The sequence below is a fragment of the Scyliorhinus torazame genome, chromosome 28 (assembly GCF_047496885.1).
Source record: "Scyliorhinus torazame isolate Kashiwa2021f chromosome 28, sScyTor2.1, whole genome shotgun sequence".
Classification (NCBI taxonomy): domain Eukaryota; kingdom Metazoa; phylum Chordata; class Chondrichthyes; order Carcharhiniformes; family Scyliorhinidae; genus Scyliorhinus; species Scyliorhinus torazame.
Genome location: NC_092734.1, coordinates 6,659,939 through 6,680,763, shown reverse-complemented (window position 1 = coordinate 6,680,763; position 20,825 = coordinate 6,659,939). Strand labels below are relative to the sequence as shown.

Sequence of the window (20,825 nt, the reverse complement as noted above, 5' to 3'; positions counted from 1 at the left end):
CTGTATGATTCAGGAGATAGATGAAACTCACTCACCGGCCTACATTCCAGACCACAGGATTATTTAATTCTCAGGCCTTATTGAGGTAAAGCCCCTTCAAGATGAGACATTATCAGTAGATAATCGTACTTATCCATCTAAATGCTGAATTATGAATGATCAACTGTGTATTCAGCAGGTATATCGACTCACACTGTCAAACATATAAAGGCAAACTGGGAGAGGCTGAAAGCCTGGACTGGAGCATTGCTAAACAGGAACGAAGCCGGAAAAAGGGCAAGCCAGATTCCTTGGCTTGCACAATCACGAGCCAGGTTCTGTTCGGAGTCTAGTCCACTGGGTACTTCTCGATATTGAATTATGTACATAGACAGATTTTGGACCATTCACGCAAGCAGAGCACATTAGCTGCTTCCGGAGAGTTAAAAGAATCATGACTGGCCACTTTTTGCTATTTTAACTAACAAAATAGTAGCACAAAACTGTCTGAACCAGGTTTACACACAGTGCCCCTTAGATTGCAGTTTTTTAATATCTTTGGAAAAAGGCACTTGGCACTTGATATTTGAAAAACAGAGGAAAATATAGCCCTCAATGTGTTGTGAATAAATCAGACAGCAATGCTGATTTCAATTAGTTGTTTATAGAGTGCAATATAATAATTGATCATAAGTAATATGCCTAACTCTGGAAGTACAACTTGCACTTATTAAAAAGATTGATTTAACTTTGTAAAATGTCTGGTTGATTTTAACAAAAAAAATCTTTTACTCAAATTGTAAAATTGATATATATTGATCTTTGATTTTTTTAAGCAAGTAAACTAATTTAATTCCTGCAGAAATGCAGATCTAAATATTGCTAGGATTAGTGTGTGTATCATTTTTTTTGCAGATGTTTAAATGATGCGGTGCTGTTTCCTTTTTGCTTTGCATTTTCTCCTGTGTTCTTCTTCCTTCCGACAGGTCTGCCTTGCCCCCTTCATCCCTTCCTTCTAGTCTGCATTAATCCCAGATTAGCATCCTTGCTCTTTACTCAAACAGCACCACCTTCTCTCCCTGACAATGATCCTAATGTGTGAGCTATTCCTTTTCTACTCGATCTGCAAGCCTCCCTGCTTCCCATAATGTTTATTGCATTCATTATGCAATTCATTTTGATGTTTAGAAGAAGATTGTAAGCTTTAGTGAAGTGGCCACTGTAACTTTTTAAAGGTCAAAATAATTGAGAACAGGGAACTGATTTTTTTTAACTGTGCACTCAGATCTTTAAACCTTTTTGAAGGAAAACTATTTTTGCTTCAAATATAATTTGTGAAAAAGAAGTGCGATGAATTTTTAAAAAAAAAGAAAAAAGCAGGCTAGTCCTCTGAAGCACTGACACATTGTGTAGAATATAAGCCTTTTGTCGACTCTGCTTGTTTAAGCGACAGTCTGTCACCAGACACAACTCCAGTGTTTAAGTGCAGGCATATCTTCATTATCATTCCTGTGAAAAATGTAGATGATACTGGAGTTTACATTAAGGCTTAAACTTCCTAACAATTTATTCAGTCCCGTGCAATAGTTTTCTTTATATTCAGTATAATAAATGGCAAATGTGACTTCAACTTTTCCCCCCCTTTTTTGCTAAAGTTCCTTGACTAATAAAAATATTGTTTGCAGGGGGAGAAGGGAAAGAGAGGTTCTAAAGGGCCAAAGGGGGATGAGGGAGACCAAGGCGTGCCCGGATTAGATGCACCTTGTCCATTGGTATGTTCTTGTGATGTCATTGAAAATGTCGGATGTTGTAATGGAAAAATAAGGGAGGAACAAGAAAGTAAGTCCAAAGGTTCCACTAAAATGGACTCCGTCGTGGCAGACCTGAAGACTACTTTTACACAAGATGTGGAATCACCTCGCCCCCACTTAGGTCCAGCCTCTACCCACTGACAATGCAGTACTGCTCTGTGGGTCCACATTGCCACAGGAGCTACACAGACAAATGCAAAGTGTGGCTCTGGAGAAGTTCGGAGCCATGCCTGCTGATGTAGGCTTCACTTACCAAAGTTTTGCTTATACTCCAGTGACCAAAATCAGCTGGAGTTCCTTTGCTTGCCTTGGCTGTGCATCTTCATCTCCAACAATCAAAGTGTTTCAAACCTTTGCATTTCCCTCTGAGCGTGAGGGTGAGAGTTATTTGTGATGCTCAATGGGCACCAAAGAGAATAAGCCGCACTGGACCAAGTCACTTTCTAATTCCTTGTTGCACGTTAACTTGTCTACTTCGAAGTCCTCCCTCCTTTCTCCATCTTTGTGAAAGTCAATTCAAGATGCTTTTGTATTAACCAAGTCAGTTCATTTTGTAAACAGGGATTCCGAGGCTTCAAAGGAGAGAAAGGTGAACCGGGCCTTCCTGGCCTGGATGGGCTAGATGCCCCTTGCTCATTGGTATGGTGTATCTCCCTTCCCTTCCTGCATGTTGATCATTGTGATCCATCTTCATGCATGCGAGTGACCTAATAACTCCAAATGCAATCTGCATAAAGTACAGCTCTATTCCTACATAGCCATCCAAACTTCTTCACAACCAGTAACAAATCTGCTTACTAACATTCCGATTTTCTCGATCGAGTTGTTCGTTGCCATTATGAATTTTCCACATGTACGGAAACACTTTATATAAAATATTGCTCACATTGGCAAAGGCAATTTCAAATGTCTTTGCTGCAATTTAAATCAATATCTGCTTTCCCAAATAACACACGAGGAGCACAAATTGTAGACAAAATACATACCTATCAAAACTAACTTACATCAGAAGAAACAAATATAGAGTTGCCTTTCACAATTAGACCTGCCAGTAATTATACTCACTGATTGTGAGATTGCTGCATTTCACACCTGAAAAGACATATTTCTAATCAATGTCAATGACATTGGGTTGGCACAGTGGTTAGCACTGCTGCCTCCGTGTCAGGGTCCCGGGTTCAATTCCAGCTTTGGGTGACTATCTGTGTGGAGTCTGCACGTTCTCCCCGTGTCTGCCTGGCTTTCCTCCAGGAGCTCCGGTTTCCTCCCACAGTCCAAAGATGTACAAGTTATTGTACAGGATTGGCCATGCTAAATTATCGCTTTGTGTCGTAAAGGGTAAGTGGGGTTACTGGGTTACGGGGATAGGGTGGGGGGGTGGGCCTAGGTGGGGTGCTCTTTCTGAGGATCGGTGCAGTCCTGATGGGCCGAATAGCCTCCTGCTGTTGGGATTCTAAGTGGTTACTGTTAAAATCATCTATTATTAAACTTCTGTTGGATAGCTGCAGTGGGAAGTTTGTAATGTAAGATGTGCATTATTGTACGATATCTTTTGTGAGAGGCTTCTGCAGACTGGATGATACTGAAGATGGATCTTTCCATCTTCACCATGGTGATACAATGTCACTCCAGGGAGTGACAGTGGAGGAGTGGCAATGTCACTGGACAAATAATCTAGAGGTCCAGGCTAATGCTCTGGGGGCAAGGGTTCAATTCCCACAACGGGCTGCATGGGCTAAATTTAATTAATAATTGAATAATGGAATTGAAAGCTGGCCTCTGTAGTTTCAACCAATGTCCCTTATGGAAGAAAACCTCCTCCCTGCACCTGGTCCTCTCCAGTGATGCCACAGCCACAAAAAAACAGTTGATTTGGTTGACTTTTCGTGAGATCTTTCAGTCACACACACGTACATCGCTAAATCCTCAACCGCCACCTAAATACTGATCTGTGATCTGATTGCTGTTTGTGGGAGCTTGCTGTGCCCAAATTAGTTGCTGAGGTCCCTGCAGTGCAACAATGGCTACACTGCAAAAGAACGTCATTGACTATAAATGGCTTCTGACCATCCTCAGGTATTGACAGGCTGTACATAAGTGTAATTCCCTTCCATCCTTTCACAATTAAACAATGCTAACCCAAACCTCCACCACAGTTCACTATTCTCACTTTACTGCCTTTTTCTTTGCTATATCAAAAACCAGGCACTGCCATCAAACCTCCCTTACTGATTGGATGTGGCTGCAGCAAATGTCCTCGCAGACTCCTTCCTTATTTATCATATTGATCTCCTGTTTCCCTTTTCGGAACCGATTCAGAATTAACATTCCCTCACTTCCTTCCTACCCTGCCTTCTCTGACGCTTTCCCGAACCCTGCCCTGAATGCACTACCACAGAGTACCAATGGGTTAATATCAAAATGAGATTTATGCCTAAATAAATTCATCTTTTTCGTGTGTCTCTGAGAAATCAAATTCTGCTAACTGTGAAGTGTAGCCTAAGAATCCAATTTGAAATGTATAACATTTCATTTAGCACATATTTGAAGTGTACAGATCCTGTTCTTTTAGTATTACTATTAAATTGGAAAAAGGGTTTACTGGAACATTTATACTGGGAGTAGTTCAATGCATGAGCATTAGTTTTAAAGCTTGCTGATAGTTCTTGTGTTTATTTTAAAAACAGCATGTTGCATACAACTTGTGCACAGTCATAAATAAATGTACTTTTTAATTGGTGCTCGAAGGGGTACAATAATCCTTCTTGGCATGATTAAAGAAAGACCATCAACCAGGGGTAGGTAATCCACTAGTTTTGTCTCGGAAAACTGGCAAAGCAGTCACTGGGTTCACGATTCCTGGCAGAGTGGTCGAGGGAAAGTCTCCCTTTTCAATGCTGCAACATTTCTTCACCGTATCTTGTGTGCTTTCCGAAAGGGCTCTTGCCATTGATTTTTACTTGGTCATCACGTGGCGTTGAACCAACTTTTGCCACGATAATTACTTTGTTTTGAGAGTGTCGGCAGTTGGTAACGTTGGCATTTGAACAATAAATGACCTCCTCCCTCGAGTTCCCAGTTGTAATGTTAACCCATTTTGAACAATGGCTGACAGAGGAATGTTCTAGCAAAGTGACAGACATTCATCCAATCCTGCCACCATCCATAAGTAGTGTCAAGATTATTGTCCCTTCCAATAAAAATGACCAGGGTTCAAGTGAAATGGAATGAAAGTTTAAAAAGTTAAATGAAAACCATCCAGCAGAAATAAAGTTGGTTTTGTTCTTTTTTATCAGGATGGAGTTTGGGATTTAGTGTATCCATCTGGGTAAATCTCAAGGGAAAAACAGGGCACTGGCCAATCAACATAGCTTTACAAGCAGTCCTGTTAATGCCATGAAGAAAGCCATCTACTATCGAGCTCCATTAGAGTAAAGCATAAATACAATTAACTGCAGATTATTTTTCTAGCATGTTATCAAATCAAATGTGACATTCCAGTTTATGAAGTTGAATGCACAGACCCATGTCCATGTAGTCAACTTTGTGTTACAGATTGAAATCCTAGCAATGGCTCCAGATTTCCAGCATTTCCCATTAACTGCCCTTGATCTCCTCTCTACTTTTTAAAAAAGAGATTTCACGAAGGCACAAATTCATTCAAAATGAATCACATTAACGAGGATTTCGAATACTAGCAGATTATTTTTAAGCCTCTGAAGTTGAGAGCTGGAGGAGCAAACGCTGTCGGTTTGAATGAAGGAAGGTGACAGGTGATTCAGAGATTGAAAATGCATAGAAAGCCTCGAGCAAAGGCTGAGATAATAAAACTTGATTTTGTTGGAAGAAAAAGGATAGCGATGCAACATAATCCATGTCTTTAAAACGTCGAGGTTTGGCGATTGTGGGTGTCATCACGTTACTTAATTAGAGAGCGTGAGTAGAATAATGGCAAGCTTTAACTGAGGTTAGAGATTATTCTCCTTGCAGGATCATAGGATAGGTGGCTATAAAAATGATCTGAAGCCATATTTATTCCTCCTTTGTTTGAAAAAATATTGGACAAAATCTGGGGGACCAGAGATTTGAGAGGTAAGCATTGAGACTGAGAAACAGGTTAGAAAAAGAACTATAGTTCCATGTTGGCACCTATGAATCAACCAGTCAGGATTAGTACAGTTCATAATATTAGATTTACATAGGTGGAATTTTCAATCTACTGTCTTCACAAGCCAAAGTGAATTTTCAGGATTTTGTTTTCAAGTTTCGCCTTGCCCAAGAAGATGTTAGGTTTTTCAGCAATAAAAGCGTAAGATTTTGTTTAGATTTTGACATGTGATCCAGCACAAATTTCCAAATGTGGAACTAAGTTTCCACAACTACAAATAGCATCTCCTCTCCCAACACCAAACGTAACATTTAACTTTTCCAAAACATATGCGCTAATTGGAATCGCCGTCAACTATTAGACCAAAGTCATTGCAGTGAAAACTAGATCAGACAAGCAACCCGAAATACATAAGAAAAGTATCAGTCGAATGCTTACAAGACCAGAGGCTTTTATTTCTCATTGGAACCAGCCCTTTTTTCCCTGCAGTTCCTACAAACACTTCTCATCGCACATAATATTGATCGAGGGGAAATGAGAAAGATGGGAGGGAACAGGAGACATAAAAGGTCATGTGAATGAGAGAACTAAATGGTAGAAATGGATTAAAAAGTGGGAAAATGTATGTTTTTTTAACAAAAACCTCTGCTTCAAATTGTAGGGTGAAGATGGTTTACCAGTACAGGGTTGTTGGAATAAAGTAAGTAAAGTCGAAATGAATTGAAATTCTGAACAGCTTAAGTTTGCTCATGTGTAGCATGCAATGTGTCTTTGAATTGACTATAGTGTGGTAATTGCTCAGCCTGTACCACGAGTAGATACCCGACTAATCAAATGCTACAAGAAAGCCCACTATTGGAAGCCACAGCTGTAGCATTGCTTCAGAAGTTTGATTTTGCAATGTTCTCTTTATGATCAACTTGTTCATTACTAATCATGAATAGAGTGCTGGCTTTAACAGTGGCACTTTTGAGTGTTACAGCTCCCGAATGTTTTCCACTAGGGATCAATATAAATTACTATATAATCCTGAGATTGGACTCTAAAATTCCTCGCAATTAAAATTAAGTTTGCACACTTGGAAAAATGCGAATAAATTATTAACTGCACATTGGACCGACATCGTGTCTGAAAGAACCTACTGCAATAACCGAAAAATGTGAACACCCTCGAGCCTGAAAATAGATGCGGTTAATTTCAGAACATGCACATACAATATGGAATGGTATAATCTGGATTAATACCAGCAGAACAAAATACATATGTTTGCAAATTGTGCTTTAATTAGGATTACAGAAGTTGAAGTAAAAACTCTAAACACCATCGTAGAGCAAAATGCAACCTTGGCAATGACAGTTGATGAATATTAATATACTTTCATCATTAAAACTGAGTCACTAGATTTTAAAAACAAAAATATAAATAATACAGAATTTGCTGCTTATCAGCTTTATTTCCAACGTGAAAAATAATCTATGTCATATAAACTTCAATTATCACTTTAGAAATTATGCTACATGATATTACAATGCAAATATTTGACATATATTTCTGAAATTATTTTTTGCCTTGATAATGGACACGTTAACCCATTAGTTTTAAGCAGGGTAACATATTCATTTCAAAGAGCAACTGGAAAACACAATAACAATTATATGGCCTAATATAATTCATAAACTTTGATTTTTATTCTCTGACTGAGGCGCCCAGACAGGATAACCTGAAAATAATACTTGGAATTTGTTTGGATTAGACTGGGGAGCAGGGCACATTGCTTTGGTGAAGAGGGAGGAGGCAATAGTTGTGTTTGAATGATGTGAAGATATACTGTCGGAAGGGCCACATAAATTTAAAAAGGGATCAAATTGAGTCAACTTTAATAGCAAAATATAAAAGTGATTCATGTGTGAGACTGGCCTTCTTACTCCTCAACATTTGGCAACATAATACCGATCAAATTCAATTCCCCCTCTAATTAGTTAATGACCTGTTCTTCAATAGCTTGATAAAGTGCTGACGTTTGAACTAACATGAGGTTACTTTGTTCTTTTTGCAGTGATGATGATCTAACCTCAGAATGGAGTGTGTACATAGAATATTTATTTTTATACAGTTTTTTGCAATTATAAAAGTTATCTTTTTTAAAGACGATTGCATATTTTAATAAGTTCACATTTTTGTATAAATTGTATTAAATTTTGTGTTGTCTACCTTGTCCTTGTACCTGTGTGTATTCATCTACTAATTTTGTTGCATAATACAGCAGTATTATTTGCATGATATTTGTGCAGAATATATATAGATATATATATATATAAACACTGTTGCATTATAACTTATTGTATTATATGGATTAGGCAGTACTTCATTGCAGACTTGGCTATTTGAAGTCAATTCCCCAGGCCACCAATTGCAAAATGTATGTAGCCCTGTCGTGGCTATATTTGTCTCTTCTTACTTATATAATACTTGTTGCACAAGTGTGCACCAATCCTAGTCCTCGTGCCTTAAGAGCAAGCAAAGCAATCCAACTACTTTACCACAAGTTGCTGCTAATGGAAGTTGAGAAGGGACCGATAAATTCAGTTTTGTTTTAATCCTAAAAGAAGTACAAGGAACTTTTATTTTAACCTGTTAAATTCTTGAATGTGTTGACGCCGAATATCTGAACCTTTTTCAGATAATCGCAGATTGTGCCCAGGAATAACAGAAATAAAAATGTCTTAGCGTTTTCACACTAGGTATGGTTAATGACACAGGAAAGCAGAGTTACACAAATCTGAGGGTTACTATAAATCCCGTAGCTACAACAACTTGGCAACAGTTCAACGGTGAGGTTTCAGGTGATGAAACTGTGGGTGATATGGGGCGTCATTCTCCGACCCCCCGCCGGGTCGGAGAGTGGCCGTTGGCCGCCGTGAATCCCGCCCCCGCCGAAGTCTCCGCTCCCGGAGATTGGGCGGGGGCGGGAATCGGGCCGCGCCGGTTGGCAGGACCCCCCGCTGGATTCTCCGGCCCGGATGGGCCGAAGTCCCGCCCAGAAATTGCCTGTCCCGCCGGCGTAAATCAAACCTGGTATTTACCGGCAGGACCAGGCGGCGTGGGGGGGCTCCGGGGTCCTGGGGGGGGCGCGGGGGGATCTGACCCCGGGTGGTGCCCCCACGGAGGCCTGGCCCGCGATCGGGGCCCACCGATCCGCGGGCGGGCCTGTGCCGTGGGGGCACTCTTTCCCTTCCGCCTCCGCTACGGCCTCCACCATGGCGGAGGCGGAAGAGACTCTCCCCACTGCGCATGCGCGGGAAACCGACAGCGGCCGCTGACGCTCCCGCGCATGCGCTGGGAAACTGTCAGCGGCCGCTGACGCTCCCGCGCATGCGCCGCATTTCCGCGCCAGCTGGCGGGGAAACAAACGCCATTTCCGCCAGCTGGCGGGGCGGAAATCCCTCCGGCGTCGGCCTAGCCCCTCAATGTTGGGGCTAGGCCGCCAAAGATGCGGAGCATTCCGCACCTTTGGGCCGGCGCGATGCCCATCTGATTGGCGCCGTCTTTGGCGCCAGTCGGCGGACATCGCACCGTTGGGGGAGAATTGTTCCTGCCAAACACCGACACCCTCTCACTGAAATTGTTTTTTTAGATAGTTGGGATTGTTCAAGGCGCCAATGAAGATGTTCACCCATGACAGCTTTAATAAATGTGAGGCTTTGTGTTTGATTTTAATGTTAATGATTCAGAGAAATTCCATTCACACTATTGACAGTTTCTTGACTTAATATACTAAATCTAAAGTTTACATAGAATATACATTTGCCAAGATGCTGGTGCGGATTATGCCCACTGTCGGCCATTATTGACATTTTAGAGTTTGGTTTATGCCTGGAAAACAGGCCCAGCATCAACTAATTTTAGGCTACACAGATGGTGCTATCAATGGTATTTTACTTTTGCTATAATGGAATCATAATACACTGCTCTCCACATGACTGAATTCTCACATCCCTGGTACCATCTAGAAAATCTCTTCTGCATCCTCGCCAACACCGTGACATCCCTCCTGAAATGTGATGCCCAGAATTGGGCACAATACTCGAGCTGGGAGCTTACTCGTGTTTTATAAAGGTTTAGCATAATCTCCTTGTTTTTCGTACCTAGTGCCTCTTATCAATAAAGCCAAGGATCCTGTGTGCTTTTCTCTGTAACTAGTTTTACTCCAGAAATTACAATGGTGATATTAGCATAAAATAAATGTATTTGTCTTGCATTTCTTTGCAGTTTTATCACAAACATTAGCAAGTTTAATTAAAATGTATTTCAAAGCAGGCTAAACCTGTGATAAATTGCAGACATAGGAACGTTAATCTGTTAAATACACTAAAGCAATTTCCAAGCTAATGGTTAGTTTTGAAGTACTTCCTTCTGCAGCTCATATTTTTCCCATTATCGTATCCCGTGTTCATTCAGTGCCTTCTGCACAACTGCATGACCTGTAATTCCATTTCCCTTCCAACACAAAGTGGTTCATGAAGGCAGACCTCCGCTGGTTTCCATAGCTAGTAATTCCCGGAATATGGCACTAGTCTGTTGCCAGAGGCGTATAGCTCAAGGGGGGGGCTACTCCACATCAAGTGTGGTTGACCAGGAGTCTCTCCTGCTCTTAACGCCAGCCATTGGCACGTTTGGAAGGATTTTGAAGGTTGAAACTCCATCTGTTTGACCGCGTTACGTACGCACCTTCTGTGGCCGTCAAGTCCTGGAGTGGGACTCGAACTCGATGCTTCTGGCTTGGACTTGGGGCAGCTACCCAGTGCGCCACCAGGCCTCCTTGGCCTGTTAGTTTAATTGTAATTATTATCCTGTAAATACTGTACAGACTGGACAGGACAGACCACACAATTGGGTCAGCAGGAAGCTGAAACGTTATGGATTTTGTTTTGTACATAAAGTACACACTTGAACAAAGTATATCAGTCAGGATTTGTAACCGGGCAGTGGCTAAAGCCATCTGCATGTTCCTGTAAGAAAAACAGAAAATTCTGTAAAAACTCAGCAGGTCGGACAGCATCTGTGAAGAGAGGAACGGAGTTAACGTTTCGAGTTTGTATGACTCCAGTGCGAAAGAGAGGGAAAAATATGATGGAATATATACTGTATAAGAAGAGGAGGAGCAGAGTAAGAAGTCAGTAGTAGGTGGGGGTAGGAGAGTTTGTAACAAAGATGTGTAGGTCATGAGAGGGAGGAAGCATTAATGACAATATGAAGGGCTATAGAAGATGCTGATGGTGGTATAAGGGTAAAATGGCAGTATGTGTTAATAGTAGAAAAAAAGGTCTGTGCTCAGTGACAGCGAAGCTAACAGATGTCCTGATTGGGGGGTTTGAATTGGAACAAAAATGTTGTGGACATAAAATGCATGTTTCTGCACCTGGTGTGGCATGTGCTGTGTGTGCGGACGTTGCTAATGATTGCCTCCAAGAGTTCTGAACTGATGTATTTACCACTGCCAGGGCCAGACACCATGGCTTAATGCTAAAAAGTAATGAAGTTGGCCAACACTGGGAATGATTTGAAATGGCTGCAGAGAAACCTTCCATGACTCCTCGTCAAAAAAATGCTTGACACAAACAAATATTGGAGGACAGGAGCGCTGAAAGTTTTCTAGTTTCAGAAGGTCGCTTCCAGTCTAGAGCGCTGGTTTGTGTCCTGAGCTCGCTAAGATCTGTGGATTGAGCCACATTCTTCATCACGCTTCCAGGTGGCGCGTGGCAAGCAGCAAAATGTGTGTGTGCATTTTGACTGGAACTGCCGGGTCCGTTTTAATTCGGATGTGGGCCTCGTGCTTTCAGTTCGAGCTGGATCGATCTATTGAGCGGTTTTATACATTTTTCGATACTTGGTGGATCACTAACTAAAGGCCACCATCACTGTGCATTTTTATTTTCTCTTCATTCTGTAAGAGTAACAGTTAAACCCACTGCCAAGAATGAAATGATTCCTTTTAACAGTTGTAATTTAGAGAACTGACCAGAAATGTTGGCAATTCTCATCATTTATTTTTGAATGGCTTAGTTGATTTGAATAATTGTTATCATCAACTTTCTTTGAGTAAGAGCATTCTTGCTTTCCCTACATTTTGGGGGGAAAGGAGAGAATTTTATTTATTATCTGCCCTGGGTTTTAGTTTGTAAGACTCCATAATCTGTTTTTCAAATAATTGAATTTAGATTTTAAAAAGGTCAGTTTTTCTTTTTTACTTTATATTCAAATCAAGACCTTCGTCTATCAGGCCGACACCATGAGTGTTTGATTTTATATTCATCCAGGGCACAGTATTCAATGCAAAGATCCTTTTCTAAATGGACAAATGCTCCTGCTCATACCAACCTTCTGTTGCTGCAAAGACCCATACTTTAAACAAACTGCAACTAGTCTGCAGGAAAAAAAATAATGGCCCATGAAGAACACATTTTAAATCCACTAATGCATGTTTGATAATTATGGAATTAGTTATTTTTAACAGGCAAGATCTATTTGGCACATGCCTTTTTGAGACAGCTGTGTTTGGCATCCAGTCATTCCTATTTAATTGACTATTGTCGTTTTTGTAATTCATTGCAGTGTTATATAAGATGCAGTGATTAAATTCCACTTTGCAGTAATTCCATGTAAAAACTAAAATCGTAGAATGATACAGCACCGAAAGTGGCCATTCAGCCCATGAGCCAGTGATGGCTCTTTGGTCGAGCTAATCAGTGTAACATCCACAAACCAAACTCTTCAACAATCAGTGCCATAGTTTTGAGTTCTCTCTCTATGAACCTGGTCCAGCGAGTCGGTTGGTTGAATTTACACTTGCGAGATACGTACTTATATATCATTTTACTGCACTTGAAAACTAAAGAAAAAAAGTTTAAATTGTTGTAAAAAATTACTATTTCAGTTTTTGTAATAAACGAATCTCGAGAAGCAACGATTTCTGATAATATGCCATCTCTTTATCCAACACATTTTCATATCTTTGTAGAATGCTTTCACATTCTGAAAATTTTTTTTTTTTTTAAACCGTCTGTTATTGCTCTGAGCATCATTGGGAGATTCCCAAACAGCAACTTTATTGTTACAGGAGTCATTATTTAGAACTTGGGATAGAACCTTTATCATGGCTGCAGACATTATCTGGGCTGTGCCTTCATTTTTAATGACCAGATTTAATTGCAACGTATAATGTTGCGTTTATGATGCTTAACTTATTTTAAAGCTTTTGACTTTAATTTAAAAATATTTGTTGAAGCGTATTCATTAGCATTAATCATTTCAACAAATTACAAAAATTTTATATTGAGATTTGTTTTTGTAGCATAAGATGTATGATACTATAAAACACCTGTAAATGAACTTGTATTATATTTTTTGAGTTTTATTATGTGGAGGACAACAATGAATATGACTCCCAATTTCCAGTTAATTTTTTTTGAATGTGTTTGCTGACTGATTCTGTTTGTGATTGTTCACATTTACCAATGGCATGCGATATCTTTGACTGTATATATATCATCTTTTTAAGAAATCTGTTTTTTTCAAAAACGCTTTGTCTGCTGTAACTTGCTCTCCCTACGCCTGTAGTGCAGGTAGCCTTCCTGCTTTGTGTGGGATTTTGCAGCTGATCTGAAAGCATCATTTATTTTCCCTTGCAAAGCTGTAAAGGGCTTTTTGCTCCTATGATGGATAATCTGTGGCTTAAGACAGCATTTGGCTGATCTGTTTTGTCTCTGTAATATCTGCTGTACAGAATATAAAATTTTCAAAGTGAAATACTGCTTGTAGTTTCTTTATTGATGGCGATAAACAACGCCTAGAACGGCCCTGCTGTTCAACGGGACTCTGCTTCTTTTTCGGGCCCTGCTGACTTTGACCCATTTCCTGCTCAGCTTGCCAGTGCAGGAAAGGTTTGGGGCGCCTGTTTTGAAAGCAGTGATTAAACAGATGACTTTAATCAAATGATCCTAAAAAAACAAGACTTGCATTTCTATAACCTCTTTCACAGCACGATGCAAGTGTTGCAGGAAAAGGGGCAGCCAATTTGTGCACAGCAAGCTCCCACAAACAACAATGCGATAATGGCCAGACAACCTGTGTTGTGATGTTGATTGAGAAATAATATTTGCCAGGGCAATGTGGATAGCTCCTACTGTTTTTTGAAAGATTGCTGCGGATCACAGTGCATCAATTTAATGGTAAGTGTTGTGCAGTACACCACCTCCCTCCACTCCACACAATATCGAGTATCCATTCCATCCAATGTTGTCATAGAGTCATAGATGTTTACAGCATGGAAACAGGCCCTTTGGCCCAGCTTGTCCATGCCGCCCAGTTTCTAACACTAAGCTAGTCCCACTTGCCCACATTTGGCCCGTATCCCTCTATACCCATCCTGCCCATGTAACTGTCTAAATGCTTTTTAAAGGAAACAATTGTACCCGCCTCTACCACTGCCTCTGGCAGATCGTTCCAGATGCTCCCCACCCTCTGTGTGAAGAAATTCCCCTCTGGTCTCTTTTGTATCTCTCCCCTCTCACTGTAAACCTTTGTCCTCTAGTTCTAGACTCCTCTACCTTTGGGAAAAGATGTTGACTATCTACCTTATCTATGCCCCTCATTATTTTATAGATCTCTATAAGATCATCCCTAAGCCTCCTACGCTCCAGGGAAAAAAGTCCCAGCCTCTCCTTGTAACTCAGACCATCAAGTCCTGGTAGCATCCTCTTAATCTCTTCTGCACTATTTCTAGTTTAACAATATCCTTCCTAGGGTGACCAGAACTCCATGTGTGGTCTCACCAATGTCTTGTACAACTTTAGCAAGACGCCCCAACATCCTGTATTCAATATTCTGACCAATAAAACCTAGCATGCTGAATGCCTTCTTCACCACCCTGTCCACCTTCGACTCCACCTTCAAGGAGCTATGAACCTGTACCCCTAGATCTCTTTGTTCTGTAACTTTCCCCAACTCCCTACCATCAACTGTGTAGGTCCTGCCCTGATTTGATCTACCAAAATGCATCACCTAACATTTATCCAAATTAAACTCCATCAGTCATTAATCGACCCACTGGCCCAATTGGTCAAGATCCTGTTGCAATCTTATAGAACCTTCTTCACTATCCACTGTGCCACCAATCTTGATGTCATCTGCAAACTTATTAACCATGCCTCCTACATTCTCATCCAAACTCTTAAAGTATATATAACAAGTAACAGTGGACCGAGCACCGATCCCTGAGGCACACCGCTGGTCACAGGCCCCTAGTTTGGAAAAGCAACCCTCCACAACCACCCTTTGTCTTCGGTCACCAGGCCACATTTGTATCCAATTGGCTACCTCACCCTAGATTCCGTGAGATTTAACCCTTCTCCAATATCATTGTTTCCGAGACCTCAAAGGTGCGAGTAATCTTTCCTCTCTGACTTTTCTCCTTTTATCAATTACAAAGTTTAAACCCCAAGTTTTGTGACAACTGATTTTCTCTTTTTTTTAAACTTTGCCGACTCAGTTTGAATGGTTAACTCTGGGGGAGGGGAGGGAGATGCAACACCCTCTAGAGAAATGGAGTTTAATGAGGACAAGAAATTATTATGGCCAATTTCACGAAAAGGTCAAATTTTCAAAGCCAGTAATGGTTACAATGTGGGAATAACATCCCACCATTGCCGGTACATAACTCACAATGCACTTAGATCATTTGTCTTATCAGAAAATCTAAAGCTCTAATTCATTTAAACGTACATCAGACACTCCCTCGATCCACATTGACAAGCAATCCCTCGGAGACAGTCTCCGCCTCTCGATGGGAGGAAGGAAGCTGTAGACTTGTCAGAAAAATTGAGATAAATGCGAGAAGAAAAGACTGATGTGCTCAGACTTAAAAGAGTCTGGAAAAGTTTGCAAGTTGCTTAATGGATATTTAACATGACACCGAGTGTCCCATCAGCGAATTGCTCAATATTTATTTTCGGTGAGCAGACGTATACATTCCTGTTAACTCGGGAAAGGAATTAAAATGCTTGTCAAGTTGATCTTTAAAAAATCAAATGCTGAAGCAATTAGGTGCATTTTCACGGAGATGACAGCGGGACCAGAGTGTTTTTGGGCATGCATGTTTACACTTACTGGATATTGTTAAAATATATTAACTTCCAAAGATTGTTCTCGCTGAATAACAAGGCTTGTTGAGACAATTTTGAAAGCTGTTCCTCCTATTTAATCATTTAGAACTTTGATACAGCAAACTTTCTGCAGTTGTAGCTTATGTTGCTGGTGAGTGTCCACAAAGCTTTCGCTGACCGTGAAGTTCATTTTTACACAGCACGTTGTTATGGTCTGGAGCCCGCTGCCTGGAAGGATGGTGGAAGCACAGTCAATAATAACTTACAAATGGGAACAGGATATATCTGGTGAAGTCGCCACAGTCCCAGATGACCAGAGGCTGCTTTCCCTTTTGAGGGGGAGAGCTGACCGGTGGTGGTTTAACCTGAGGGTCACCACATCTCAGGCGAGGGGCAAGGTTGAGAAGGCTCAGTTTGTGAATAACCTGGATATATACATGAAGAGTAGGGACATGGGACTAAGTGGTTAGTTGCATGTCCTCTGCTGTGGCTGGCATTCCTGGTTGAGTGCAGTCGGAGAAGACACTAATTCCTCAGTGAGGAGCTCCATATTGTCATGCCCGACAACACCACCATTGCTTCTTGTCAACTTTACCCCAAATTTGCTTGTAATAGACAGCACAGTGGTTAGCACTGCTGCCTCAGAGCACCAGGAACACGGTCCATTCTGGCCTTGGGTCACTGTCTGTGCGGAGTCTGCACGTCCACCCCGTGTGTGCGTGGGTTTCCTCCGGGTGCTCCGGTTTCCTCCCACAGTCCAAAGATGTGCAGGTTAGGTGGATTGGTCATGTTCAATGTGTGGGGTTAGGGCTTAGGGTGGGAAGGTGGGCTCTTTTGGAGGGTCAGTGCAGACTTGATGGGCTGAAAGGCCTCCTACACTAGGGATTCCTCCTGTTCCTATGTGCTCTGGTTCCAATAGAACTTGCAGTGCTTTTGCGTGCTATGGTCTGAATGTGGTTTTAACTGTAGTTGAATTGGTTTGTAATAATTGAATCATTACTGCATATTAAGATGTTAAGTATTTAGAATTGGCTTAATGTAGAAAACAAAACACCAGCTGGGTATTTTTTTACATTGTGGTTATATGGAATACAAATTTCTCTAATTAAGCTGTTTTCAGTGTACCATGACAAACAATGATTGGTTGGCAAATGCATAATAATTTAATGCTTTGAAACCAAGTCAACTAGAAACTCAACTAAAATCAAAATAGAGCTGCTGTTTATTCAGATCAAACTTTAAAGTGAAAAGCTGATTTCTTTATGTCAGATAAGGCAAACATTTTCAGCTGACGAAAAATGTTCAGACTGTAAATATTTAACACATTTTCAAATAACCTGTGTAGAATATAATCCAATTAATGTAAAAACTCTTCACATGGGACTTTTTGATTGTTTTGGACAAGCTTTGAGATCGCTCACCAGATTTTCACCGAAAATGGGCTTTGATGCTGTGCTTGGATTGTTGCGTTTTGCTGCCCCCTGGAGGAGCAGAAGTGAATTCTGCTTTATTGTGGGACTGAGATTTTTCTTAGCCACAGAGTTTATGTGAAGTTGGCATTGATCTGGGGCAGCACGGTGGTGCAGTGGTTAGCAATGCTGCCTGACGGCGCCGAGGGCCCAGGTTCGATCCAGGCCCCGGGTCACTGTGTGGAGTTTGCACATTCTCCCCCTGTCTGTGTGGGTCTCAATCCCACAACCCTGGGGGTGGGTACTCGAAAATGTTTTTTAGCAGAGTTGGAATAGACCATTTGAGTCTGCAGTTTGCTCAGAAATTCAATCAAATCATGGCTGACCTTCCTCAACCCCACATTCCTGCCCTATCCTCATCCCTCCATTTCCTTAGTCACCAGAAAACTATTGATCTCTGTCTTGAATATATTCAACTGCACATCGGTTGCTCCTTGGGGTGTTCCAAAGATGCACAACCGCTGAGGTGAAGAGATTCCTTCTTGTAGGGCGCAATATACTGGCCGCGTCCCACCAGGACCGCGATGCAACGCAGCCGGTCAATCCCACCAGAGGACTCCCCTGGCTTCCCGACGGCCGTTACGATCTGAGTATTGCCCACAATGCCTACTTAGCCGTGCTCACGCCAAATCTAACGGCCACCCCGCATCTATCGGCCTTGCAGAGCTGGGTGCCGTTCAGTACAGGTCCCACTAACTGATACCAGGCGGAACGGTACCTGGGGGAGTGGGGGACAGGCGACCGGAGGCAGCTGGGTGGTCAGGCTCTGGGCAGGATGGCAGCCTGGCACTAATGCCACCTGGGCACCTTGGCACTGCCACCTGGGTGCCAGACTGGCAGGAGCAGCCAAGCTGGCATTTTGCCCACGCCGGGATCAAGCCCTGGCCAAGTGAGGTGGGATGTAGGGGAGGGGATTCGATGACCCCCTTATAGGTGAATTGGGGGGTTTGCGTAGGGGGGACGAGAGTTTGGGATGCCATTGAAAAATAACGTGCTGATCTCTTCCTGATTGGAGGCGCTCCACTGGCTGGAACTCCTCAGTGCAGGAAGTGACACTGAATGTGGCCTCGGTGGGGACATTCTCCCTCATTGCACTAAAAAACAGTTAGATAGCGGGCCAGTCCTCACATTTATACAATGCCGCTTATCCACCCAGAACAGACTTTTTTTAAAATATAAATTTAGAGTACTCAGTTATTTATTTTTTTCCAATTAAGGGGCAATTTAGCGTGGCCAATCCACCTAACCTGCACATCTTTGAGTTGTGGGGGTGAAACCCACACAGACACGGGGAGAATGGGCAAACTCCACATGGACAGTGAACCATGGTGAGGATTCGAACCCGGATCCTCAGTGCCCTAGTCCCAGTGCTAACCACTGTGCCACGTGCCGCCCTCAGACTTTTTAAAATTAGATCGCGCCCATAGTCTCACAGTCTGCAGTGGCCGCATTTGTAGCTGACGGGGTAGTACTAATGCCTCGATGTTAGAAAGTTGTAGATTAAAGTCCCTTCTTTAATCCCACTTCAAGACTTAAGCATCAAATCTAAGGTGAGATTTCCGAGCCGTTCTGAGGGAGTACTGCACAGTCGGAGGTGCGTCTCTCCGATGAGTTCCTCATCTGTCCTCTTGTGTAGATGTGGAAGAGTGCAGGTGTTTCCCGCTGTGTTCTGACCAGGATACATTGTGATGAATATCGGAAATGATTATAGATCGGGCTGGATTCTCTATCACCTACCACCGATAGTGGACTTCCCGATGTGGCTGAGAATCCCGTGTAGCCAAACGGTGCCGATCCCGTTCCGATGTTCTGGTCGCCCGTTGGCAGCGGCATCGAGGTTCGCACCTGCGCCAGTTGGAGGATGCAGGTGGATCAAATTGACCGATTGACATTCTATTAACGGGCCGGGCACCAGATTTTCCGAGCCCACGTGAATCTCCGGTGGTCTGGTCCAGGGTTCACCTGGGTGAGAATTGGTGGAGTATTTCCCAGCGTGGCCCTGGCACGGCGGGCGAAGAGGGTAACTTTAAGGGAGTTGCCCCCAAAGTATATTGGAGGGCACCCCCTGAACCCCAAAATGCACATCTTGCCCACCCCATCCCCACCAGACCACCCAACCAGGGACCCCCCCCATAAGAGAGACCCCCACCAGTGTGCACACAGCCAGCTGTCTGGATTGTTTAATTTCATTTTCCTTCATGCTTGAATGGATCTCAGGTGCCCAGCTGTGAAAGTAACCTCAATGTGTGTGAACATCTACCTACGATTGACAGCTCTTGGAACACACAAAAGCAGTTAAGTGCTTTCTGCAGCGAAAAAGAGGAAGTTTATTGGGGGGGGGAGGGGTTCTCTGGTGGGGGTCTCTCTTCTGAGCCAGTCTGTTGGGGTCACTCATGGGGATTTTCTGATGAGGGTCTCTGGTGTGGGGGGCTCTGTAATGAGTTATCCGGTTGGAGGGGGCTCTGTAATGGGTTATGTGGTGGGGGGCCTCTGTAATGGGGGTATCTCAAGGGGGTCTCCCTTATGGCAGGTCCCTGGTGGGTGGCTCTGTAATGGGGGGGTGTCTTGTGGGGGAGTCGGGTCACCATCATACTGCGTGGGGGGGGAGGTGACCTAGCAAATGCTGTGGTGGAGGGGGGCGGAATTGCATTGGGGGGGTGAGGGGGCCAACCATTGAGCCTCGCTATCAGACCACCCATTCAAATTGGCGGTCCAATAGTAGGATTCGCAAGGGGATCCCTCTCAATTCCCACCATGCATAAATCTGCACGGAAATGGAAAGTGAGCCGCCTCTGGATTCCCGCTCCGAGCGCAAGTGCAAATCAGAGGCGATTCACCTCCGGGCGGAGGACATAGGGCTGGATTCTCCGATTATCCACGCTGAAATCGCATTCGCCGATTGGCCGGAGCGTCTGTTTTGACGTGGGAATCGGCCCTGGCAGATGCCCCCGGGCAGCGGCCCAACTGTCAGCGCACTGTTGGACATCGTCAGTACCCCCTCCCGTACCCTGCTGTGGGTAGACTCAGAACCTACCCTTGGGCTAAGATTTTGGCCCCAATGTCTCGTGATGTGGTTTGTTCTGGATTTCTTAGCCCTTCGAACACTTACACAATGTATGAGGAAAAAGTACAACATGTGACTAATAGAAATGGGTATACATTGTCAAATTATAATGAAAGCTGTCTGGCAAAATGTTTTGTTGTCAAATGATATCAGCAGCCAGATTTGGTGGGTTTTTACAGCACTTTCTACTTTTATATAAATGGCTCCAACGCTGTCCTCAGCCTCCTTCCTTTG

The 20,825-nt window shown here is 42.8% G+C and overlaps 1 protein-coding gene across 1 annotated transcript in view; it reads left to right on the top strand.

Annotated features, from left to right (window-relative positions):
- col13a1 (collagen, type XIII, alpha 1) overlaps nt 1–8,113 on the top strand; it is a 140,568-nt gene extending 132,455 nt beyond the window's left edge. Inside the window, exons 38-40 of the mRNA XM_072491402.1 lie at nt 1,665–1,751; nt 6,560–6,598; nt 7,955–8,113. Coding sequence (XP_072347503.1) covers nt 1,665–1,751; nt 6,560–6,598; nt 7,955–7,957 — 129 coding nt within the window. The 3' untranslated portion in view covers nt 7,958–8,113. The remainder of the gene's footprint in view (nt 1–1,664; nt 1,752–6,559; nt 6,599–7,954) is intronic.
- The last annotated feature ends 12,712 nt before the right edge of the window (nt 8,114–20,825 follow it).